Below are 10208 nucleotides of genomic sequence, written 5' to 3'. Positions count from 1 at the left end.
TTTTAAAAAAATGAAAACATGAGGGGATGAGTGAATAAATAGGGAAAAAGTTAAGGATGGTGCCACTTTTGTTTGGAAAGGGAGGCGAGGCCGTTTCGGGATGCCGTCACCCGCCGCCCGTAACGGGTAGGGTCCCGGGACGACACGGCGTCGGGGGGGTGGGGCCCGGCCGTCCAGGCCAGCCCGTGACCTGGATCCCACCTCTGCTGCCCGCTCAGCCGGTGGGTCCCGGCCGGAGGCGGTGGTGTAGCGGAAGTGGTGCTGCTGCGGGTGGGCATGGGCCCCACGCCCAATTCCGTATGGACGTTGACAGCGAAAGGGCCCCACCCCTCGTGTGTGGGTGCCGCCTTGCCGGCCCCACCGTCCCCTCTCCCTCCAATCCTCTGTACGCCGTGCCACAGTGTAACAGTGCTGCTTTCACACTTCAACCCCCCCCCCCCCCCCCTCCACCCACACCAAAAAGCTTTCTCATCCTTCCAGCGTGTAAATTTCTCGCCAAGTAGGAAATTTACTCGAGTATTTTATTCTCCTGATACGGATTAGGTCCGGCAGCAAGAATCGTACGAAGAGATCGGCCTCCTACGCGATCACTGAGGTCCAGGTGTAACGCTCCGATTCTGTTTTGAAAAGGAAAACTCTAAGGATTATTAAATGTTTTTCGGTGCATAGAGGAAAAAAAGAAAGAAAGAAAGAAAAATTGCGGTGGCGGTACGAGTCCCCGTCTGTCTCCGATTCCTTTATCGGTTTCCTCTCTTCTATTTTCTTAATAATTTAAAATATATCTTAATTATTTGGTTGTTTAATCTTCTAATTTATATTGGCAGATGATCTCCAATGGGGGGTGCTGAAGTTCTACTGAAAGAACATGCAAACACACAGAGGGAGATGAGAGAGAGAGAGTGAGATTTGGAGGAGATGCCTCTCTGATCAATTGATGCCCCCACCATATTCCCCCTTGTGTTCCCCCTCTTCCACCGATATAGCTCCGGATCCCCTCTCCCCCCGCTTCCATCGCCGCTCCTCTTTCTTTCCCTCTTATTCTCCGAGGCGGTTGTAGGAGCCCGCGCCGCCATCACTAGACACCCCCTCTGCTCCAATCCCAGATCCCCCCTGCCTCCGACATCCATAAACCATAGATTTCGATTGGAAGCTAGAGTAGGGAAGCGATGAAGAGAGAGCATCAGGAGAGCGGGGGTGGAGTTGGGGGGTATCCGGCGGCGGAGATGATGTTGAGCGGGAAGGGCAAGATGACGGGGATGGAGGAGGAGCACGACGGTGGAGTAGACGAGCTCTTGGCCGCGCTCGGGTACAAGGTCCGGTCCTCGGATATGGCAGATGTCGCCCTGAAGCTCGAGCAGCTCGAGATGGCCATGGGCAGCAGCGCCGCCCAGGACGACGCGTTCCTCTCCCACCTCGCCTCCGACACCGTCCACTATAACCCCTCCGACCTCTCCACCTGGCTTGAGAGCATGCTCTCCGAGCTCAACGCCCCGCCTCCTCCCCTCCCCTCCGCCCCGATTCCCAAGCACCAGAGTAACCAACTCGATCTGCCGCCGCCGCCGCCTGTCCCCGCCGCTGCCGCTCCGGCTTCGATTCTAGATCCGGCTGAGTGCTCTACTGTGACCACCGTCGACTTGCCAACCCCACGGCGCCAGTCGGAGTACGATCTCAAGCCCATCCCCTCCGCCGCCACCGCCGCCCCCGGCCGCGTCGTGTACGGACCGGAGGCTACGGTGGAGCTAAACGCCCGGGATCGGAAGCGGATGAGGACCTCCTCCTCTTCCTCGTCTTCGTCCCGAGGAGGGATTGGAGTTGGAGTAGTAAGAGGGATGGGATCGTCGATGCCTTCCGCGACGGAGGCGTCGTCGATGGCTGCGGGGCCGGCAGCAGGGGCGCTGCCGGTGGTGGTTGTAGACTCGCAGGAAGCCGGGATCCGGCTGGTCCACACGCTGATGGCCTGCGCGGAGGCGGTGCAGCAGGAGAACCTCAAGGCGGCGGACGCGCTGGTGAAGCAGATCTCGGTGCTCGCCACCTCCCAGGGCGGCGCGATGCGCAAGGTGGCCGGCTACTTCGCCGAGGCTTTGGCCCGCCGGATCTACCGCGTTCACCCCCAGCAGGACTGCGCCCTTGACTCCGCCTTCTCCGATATTCTCCAGATGCACTTCTACGAGAGCTGCCCCTACCTCAAGTTTGCCCACTTCACCGCCAACCAGGCCATCCTCGAGGCCTTCGCCGGCTGCCGCCGCGTCCACGTTATCGACTTCGGGATGAGGCAGGGGATGCAGTGGCCGGCGCTGATGCAAGCCCTAGCCCTCCGCCCGGGCGGTCCGCCGTCGTTCCGGCTCACGGGCATCGGCCCTCCCCAACCCGACAACACCGACGCCCTCCAGCAGGTTGGATGGAAGCTCGCCCAGTTCGCCGACACCATCCACGTCGACTTCCAGTACCGCGGCTACGTCGCCAACAGCCTAGCCGACCTCGAACCCTGCATGCTGGGGGCCGATGCCGCTGGCGGCTGCAGCAGCGGTGGAGACGAGGAGCCGGAGGCGGTGGCTGTGAACTCGGTTCTGGAGCTCCACCGTCTTCTGGCCCGGCCGGGCGCTCTGGAGAAAGTTTTGGGCACGGTCAGGGCGGTCCGGCCCAGGATCGTGACGGCGGTCGAGCAGGAGGCGAACCACAACGCCGGATCGTTCCTGGAGCGGTTCACGGAGGCCCTGCACTATTACTCGACCATGTTCGACTCGCTGGAGGGCGGGTGCACCGCCACAGGGGCGGCGGCGGCGGCTGAGGTGGCCACTGGCGGGGGGCAGCAGGACCGGGTGATGTCGGAGGTCTACCTCGGGCGGCAGATCTGTAACGTGGTAGCGTGCGAGGGGGCGGAGCGGACGGAGCGGCACGAGACACTGGGCCAGTGGCGTGGCCGGATGACCCGGGCCGGCTTCGAGCCGGTCCACCTTGGGTCCAATGCGTTCAAACAAGCCAGCATGCTCTTGGCCCTCTTCGCTGGCGGCGATGGCTATCGCGTCGAGGAGAAGGACGGATGCTTGACCCTCGGGTGGCACACGCGCCCCCTCATCGCCACCTCCGCCTGGCGCGTCGCCGCTGCCGGCGACGCCCTCTCCGCCGCCCGCTGACCGACCCACCGTCTCGATCGGAACGCAGCAAGTGCAGTCGTCTGATGATGCCCCTTCCCTCTCTCTCTCTCTCTCTCTCTCTCTCTCTCTCTTCCGCTGCTGACCCCAGGTGGGTCCACCGGTTCAGGGTGATTGATGGTGCTGCGGAGCGCTGAATCACTGGATCAACCCCGGCTCGGGGCTCGCCCTGGACCCCATCTCTCGCCTTTCTTTCTCTCCTTTTCTTTTCTTTTTTTTTTTGTTAAGTTAATTTTGGTTTTTGTCAGCCTCTTTGGAATATTATCCTGTGTAATCTATCTACCATCCACCTTATTTTCTAAATAAAAAAAGAGGTGTTTTTTACTTTAAAAAGACTAAAAAGCTTTTCCTGCTGGGTAGTGGCAGTGGAACAGTGGAACCCGAGCATAGTTCGGTACGGTAATATGCTTCTATTGGTAAAATTATGTCAGAAAAATAGGTGGGATGATTGGCGCGCCCGGGCTCTCTCTCTCTCTCTCTCGATATAAATTTATATACACATCAAATCAGCGCGCATAAATAAATACCTGCAATTATTATCGGACGGAGGGTGAGGATGCGGAGCGTTTGGGACCCACAAAGTGGAGGGAAGTCGCGACCACAGCTGTCCAATCGGGATCAGGTGGCTGTCAGGATGGGATGGGTGTGTGGGCTCACCGAGGGGAACACTGTGGACCCACCACTAAATTGGGAAATTGCAATGGCCGGCGGGCGGGCGGGCCGGCGGGCCCCTTCTGATTGTGGAGTCAAATCGACTGCGACTCCCCCGATTGCGCCCCAGCCCCTCCATCTTTCCCCACACGCACTCTCACACATGCCATCTCTCTCTCTCTCTCTCTCTGACATGATTAAGGAGTAAATTTAATCGAGCCTGTTACAGTGAAGATAAAGAACGGAGGGAATCTAGCTTTTGAGTGTGTAATTAACTGTTGGGGGAGGGCGTCGGGATTAATTAATTAGGGATCTGGGAAAGGTGAGTGCTTGTCCGTGTCTTGATGTCGGTATTGGTGCCTGCATCGCATCAGGGGTTACAAGAAAGCTGCTGGGTTACGATGCTTCCATGGTAGGTGTTGGTGCTAAAAACCACTGTTTATTAGGCTGTGGTGTCTAATCTCTAGGTTGATAAATAAACCTTATCATGTCACATGGGTGGATTGATTTGCGAGACGAATTCGCTACAAATTTTTTCAGTGAATGTCTCCCATTTAGCTGGCGTCTTCTTCCCAGGAATTCTTGGGAGTCCTCTCCTGTTATAGGCTATTCGGTTGCATAGCCGGCTTGGTCCCTGTACTTCTCCGTTTGCAATTTATGCGTGGATTGAGGAGCGTTTTGTTGAGGATATTTATCATTGATGGCTGGTTCTTTTTGGCATGTTAATCATTGGGGTGGAAAGTGAAGATTTTGGAACCAGATAATGGTATCCAGGGGAGGGGAGTATGGATTGCAAGGTCACCTTTTTGGCAACGATGTTATATATTTATTTAGAATAAGGACGCTGGGGCAAGCTAATTGATACTGGATTTGTCATGGAGCTTTCTGCTAGGGGGTTCGTTTGCATCTGTGCAATTTGTTCCTTGGCGCTATTCTATTTATCTATTTAGAATACGAATTGCGTGACCACTGATCGCTAGGGTTTCAGACTATTCTCTTGAATGCAAGACCACATATCTACGTGGCACAAACACTGCATGAAATGCGATCATATTGGCTCGGCTCGAAAGGATGAATGGAGGAGGAAGGTTTTGACAAATAAGTCTATGTTTCATCAATACCAAAAACTTCGAAACTCCAGTAAGCATGACATTTTTTAACTTTGGTTGTGACGACGAGAATGAGCTTAAATTAGCTTTTCGTCCAACGTATTAAAGCTAGGGCGAGAAAGAGGAGAAAGAGAGTCTAACAAATGCTAGTGAAATAGAAAGAATATGATTTAGAAGAGGGTATGCCTAATATTTGTGGCTATATACACATATTATTTGGATGGGGATGCCATGGTCCAAGTGTACATGAATGATGATGGAGACATCTTACCAAGTTGAAGCTTTGCGGTTGTACTTTGTTTGCAAATCAGGAGGACCACCATGATGAGAACCAATTTTAATATGGAGAGGGCTTCGATAACACGATGCGGCATGAACATCTATCTAAACAGGTGGGACACCAATAAATATATAGAAATGAGATTATTCAAAACTTTTGGTTTAAGATGATAATGAAACTCTTAGTTTAAAATGATATGCCTAACCAATTAAAATTTTGAGTTCCATGTCTGGATAATTCAACTCAAGTAGTTAGACATGGGAAACCGTAATGCTGGCGGAACACCTTTTTCCCTTCTCTCAAAAAAGAAATGAGTAATGGAAATAAAATGTTGAAGTTTTGAACAAGCAAAATATCGAGTAACTTTTTCTACGCCACCAATTTTGGTTTCCAAAGATAAGAAAACATAGTTCTGGTGCAGATTATGTATCTACAAAATTAAGGAGATTATCTGATGAAGACAATCGTACGCCTATCCAGGTATCAGCTCAAGCAGAAAATAAATATTTTGGAACAGGAAAAAGGGTTATATTCAGAACTTACATCCTCTATCAAAAGCTCTGGCTGCAATTAGAGATTGATATGTGAGGTTCCTTTTTGCAAAATCTGTATAGATGCAGATACAAACATACATGAAACTTAATTTGGAGCTCTAGTAGATGTTAGTGATTGATAAATATTTGCCTACACAAGCTCAAAATGCTTATGAGATGTCTAGGCAATATGCACAGCATCCCTTGGGATAGTTTTTCCATACATGTTTAGACTGGTTATTGTTGACCCAGGTGCTGAGTAGGGGAGATGCTGAAAGGCTCGGTGGTGAGCTGCTCGGGTCGTACGAAACTGTAGTTTGAAATGGATGGTTGTGTTCGGGTTTTTAGTCTGTGATGGAGCTCGGACATGAAACAGCAAAGACAAAGAAGTTTTCTTGCTGGAATGTGTTCGGCAGAGGACCCTCCAATACCTATGTCAGGACGATACTCATGGAACAGAGAAGGTTCTCAGTGGGTGACAATTATCATATAAAGTTTCTATCCACATGTAACTGCAAAACTATGGTTATCCTAATACTTTCGAGTTTAGACACCCTAAGTTTGAGTCTTCATGGTTAATGCAAGAGATTCTATTATGATTCAAAATTCTAAAAGATTGTTGGAAGTGGATGTGATGTTGAATAAATAAGGATTACTAAAGTGAACTATTGAAGTGTCTCTTAGACTTTATGCATGTTTAATGGAATAAAAATTAGTTGCAAGATAAGACTACATGTGCACGTATTGCAGCATCTTGAATCGAACAACAGACTTTTATTCCAAAAGATTAAAAAAAAAAGAAAACCTCTCTCTGAGCTAGAACATAGTCCTATCCTACCGGTATATATATAAATATCTCGGCTGGTGTAATCTTTAAACCTATAATTTTCACTTTGAAGAAATTTCTACACGTATTTAGGACAAAATCTTGAGGGATAACACTTCTCAAGATTCGATCTCAAGCGGTCTATTTATAAGTGAAGAGGTAATTCCTGAAACTAGTGTCTATATAAAGCCTAACTGCACCTATTAAAAATAGAGTTTAAATTCCAAGCTCAGGCTCACCGTGGACAGGGTGGCATGAAGCCAGTTGAATTAAGCGTCGTGTTATCATGCACTGGTCAAGTATCTTAAGGATGAAAAATGTTGTTATTTGTGGAAAACTATTAGAACTTTTGCAGTAATGATAAGAGGACGTTAGATGTTGTAATTATTATTTTTGGGATAGACAGACTACACCTCCAGTTATTTAGATAGTTTTAGAACCAATACCAAATCGTAGTGTTGTTTTGGGTCAAAACCAAATAATCAAGAAAAGCTCAATTGAACCTAAAGTCAATAAATCAAACCAACAACTATTAGCATCCGAAAATATGGTGTACAAGAGAATTCTTTATGGATTTTGAGACCCTTTACTACCTTTAGACTCAATGGGTAGTGTTGTGGTTCAAATCTTGCCTGAGGGCGACCACGTCGGAGTAGTCGAAGAAGCTGCCGGCCGAGAAAGAGATAGGACGCCACCTCCCGTGCATTGGCGTACTTGCACAAAACCTTACCGAGGTTTCTGGTGAGAGCCCTCCAATGCTTAAGTTAGCGTGGAGTATTTGTTGCTCAAAAAATCCTTTAGGCAATCTCTGATGGGGCTATTTATAGTCCCCGCGGAGGTGCCCAGGTGGTGGTGGTGTGGCTTGTCCTCATCAAGGGAGGAGATGGTGTTGGCTAAGTGGCGCACAACTACGTCTTGTTTGAGGCACACGGTTTGAGTTGTCTCTGCATGCAGTATGGCGCTGGCATGTGCCACAGGGCATGCCCGCGGTGCATATTGGGCGAGATTGGCTCGGCTTTCGGCGGGGGGCCGAGGTCGGCCTTGCCTGCTTGGCAGGACACTGAGGTCGGGCCGACATGGGGGCTACGATATATATTCGGTGAGATCGACTCAGTAGGCGTTGAGGTTAGCTTAGCCTTCTTGACTTTGAGGTCTACTCAGCAGAGCGCCCCGAGTTCAGGCCGGAGCGCGTCGTTGTATAGGGCGCCCCGAACTTGGTCAGAGCGGGTCGTCATTGTATACTTCAGAGGAGGCTGCTATAGGTCGTAGCAGTGGAGAGACCTGGCCGAAGTCGGCTTGGCCTTCGGCGAGGTCCGAGGTCGGACTGACACTTAGCGGGATCGAGGTCCTGCCTGATCGGCGCCGAGGTCTATTTGGCTGGAATGGGATGGTCCCATGTTGTGAACAGGACGATCTATTTTGCCCCTCATAAGGTAGCTTCCGAAACTGCGAAGCCAAGATCATTAGAGACATTCTTGGGGAGAAAAATGTTCACTTGTGTCCCAATTAACATGTCGGTAGTGATTGCAATTACCGTGCATGGTAAGTCTGACACAGGATATCATGTGCACTAATCATGTATCTCACCAAGTGCCGTAAAAATCACACCAACTCAACTATAAATCTACACTAAGATGATGTTGCGTCCATGATACTTACTTCAAAAACTAGTCCCAGTTAATAAAAGAATGCCAAGTAACTGCATGTAATTAGTCATCTTTTGGATCTAGAACTCGGACTCCAAATCTTCTTGGAGGCAAACGTACGTAAATGATGGTATGGTACATGCCCGGCAGTAAGCGGCCAAACAAAAGGGGTTTACACTGAGAGCAACAAACGCAGCAAGAAACCATGTCCATTGAGTTATGTTGATAGCGAGTCTAACCTTAGTCCTTTATAACTTCAGAACCAAAACAAAGCCCTTCAAATCAGCATAAAATAAGGTTAGGACTCAAGTTCGGGGATGCCTTGAGTGGAGTGATTGGTATATCTTGTCCCCTCTAGATTTTTGAATACACTGCTAGGACAAGGACCCTCGGTAGAATGTTTTGTGTAGTATATAGCAGAAAAAATAGACCACCTTCATCATAGTCCAATTAATTATAATCAATCAACAAGCACCTTACGTCTCATCGATTCATCATATGAATGGATTCGAAGAAAAGTTTGCATAGTCCTGCAGTAATTGGTACCATATTTTTCGGAACATGTACTTAGGTGGGGCTGACATTGAAGTGGGCTGGCCAACTTTGTGTCTCAGCTAGGTGGTGCATCATGTTGAAGCCCAGGGATTGGATGATCTAATTGCTCCTTCCACGTTCAGCTCATAAAAGGACAGAACATGTAGATCTAATGAAAGCCTCTATACTTGCTTACCATATGAGTCCTTCACAGCTCCAAAGATGTCATCTGAAAAGTTAGTTGCTTCGGATCTATTGCCAGCCCATTCCAAGGGTCCTTAGGTCAGCCATCCAAAGGCATCTCATCCTACTCGAAAGCTTTTTCTTTATTCCATCAACTTGCATGTATTAAAGCAATCCCAGGAATACCTAACCTCATATGCTCACATTATTCTATGCTAAATTCAAGACGGGGTCCCACCACTTCAGGGGGTGCAATGGGGCCCACAACAACCCATTCGTGCATGAAGGGAATATTCATTTCTTTCTTCCCCTCTTCTTTGATTGCTACCTCGCCCCCATTTGAAGGCTTTCCATGCAGAACCCAGGTCAAACCAGGAATGCAGAGATTTTCCAGCCAAGAGACTTGTATTGCCTTCCCAGCTCCCGCGCCTCCACCGGCGCTGAAGCAGTCGAGCTCGCCATCGAGAATGGTAATCGGGCAACATCGCTTTACGCGGCACGCGTAAAGCCGTCGGGACCATGTCGCTGTCAAGCAACTCCAAATATCAATTCTCCACTTAAAAAGACCTGGCGATCATAATTCAATCATCGGTAAGCCTCTTTTTCTTGATGTTGACGCGGCCTCCTGATACAAGGAAGTTTCAAATGGCAATATATATATATTTTTTTTTTTGACAACAGGAATTGGTTTATTGCCTCATTACTCAAGTTGTGTAACATACGCCACCGCTAGAAAGTAACTGAACCTACACAATCATCCGCATGAAGTCACCTCAGTAGAGAATGATGGTAGAGATATGAATGCTACATGGCCCACACAAGATTATTTTTGACTTGGACGGCTGCTTATCGCTTTGAACAACCTCGGCGTGTACGGCTTTTTGGGCAATACCTTATGGGCGGCAATAATTGCACCCACATACAAAGAACCCAGCAAACCCTTACCTTGCAGGAAAGGGATACTGAAATCAGACAATAACACGACTATCTTGGTCGCGCTCACATTGAGGGACTTAATCTTCTAAAAATTTCCAAAATCCAATCTTGTATATTGGAGATTTTTTTTTGGTTTCGTTTCATACAAAATAGGAGTAAATTGTACTTCAACTACCGTGCAAATTATAATAATAGCAATCCGTGTAAAATGACATTTCTTTGTGTGGAGCCACATCTGCTCGATATGCAATATCAAATACTTCTGAGCAAGAACGAACTCCTAACCATTTCAAAACCAGCGATTCCCACAGCAAGAGACAAAACTAACAAAGCAGTGGGACAATAAAAGATGTGAATA

General features: G+C 48.9%; 1 protein-coding gene across 1 annotated transcript; it reads left to right on the top strand.

The window, feature by feature from the left end:
- The first annotated feature begins 824 nt into the window (after positions 1 to 824).
- On the top strand, positions 825 to 3485 carry LOC103721390 (DELLA protein SLR1). The gene has a single exon (XM_039128816.1). The coding sequence runs from the start codon at positions 1167 to 1169 to the stop codon at positions 3132 to 3134; it is 1968 nt and encodes a 655-aa protein (XP_038984744.1). The 5' UTR covers positions 825 to 1166; the 3' UTR covers positions 3135 to 3485.
- The last annotated feature ends 6723 nt before the right edge of the window (positions 3486 to 10208 follow it).

The sequence above is a fragment of the Phoenix dactylifera genome, chromosome 8 (genome assembly GCF_009389715.1).
Source record: "Phoenix dactylifera cultivar Barhee BC4 chromosome 8, palm_55x_up_171113_PBpolish2nd_filt_p, whole genome shotgun sequence".
Classification (NCBI taxonomy): domain Eukaryota; kingdom Viridiplantae; phylum Streptophyta; class Magnoliopsida; order Arecales; family Arecaceae; genus Phoenix; species Phoenix dactylifera.
This window is presented reverse-complemented; position numbering and strand designations above follow the sequence as displayed.

Excerpts from the sequence above, each read along its gene's own strand:
- LOC103721390 (XM_039128816.1), top strand. The coding sequence starts at position 1,167 with ATGAAGAGAGAGCATCAGGAGAGCGGGGGTGGAGTTGGGGGGTATCCG.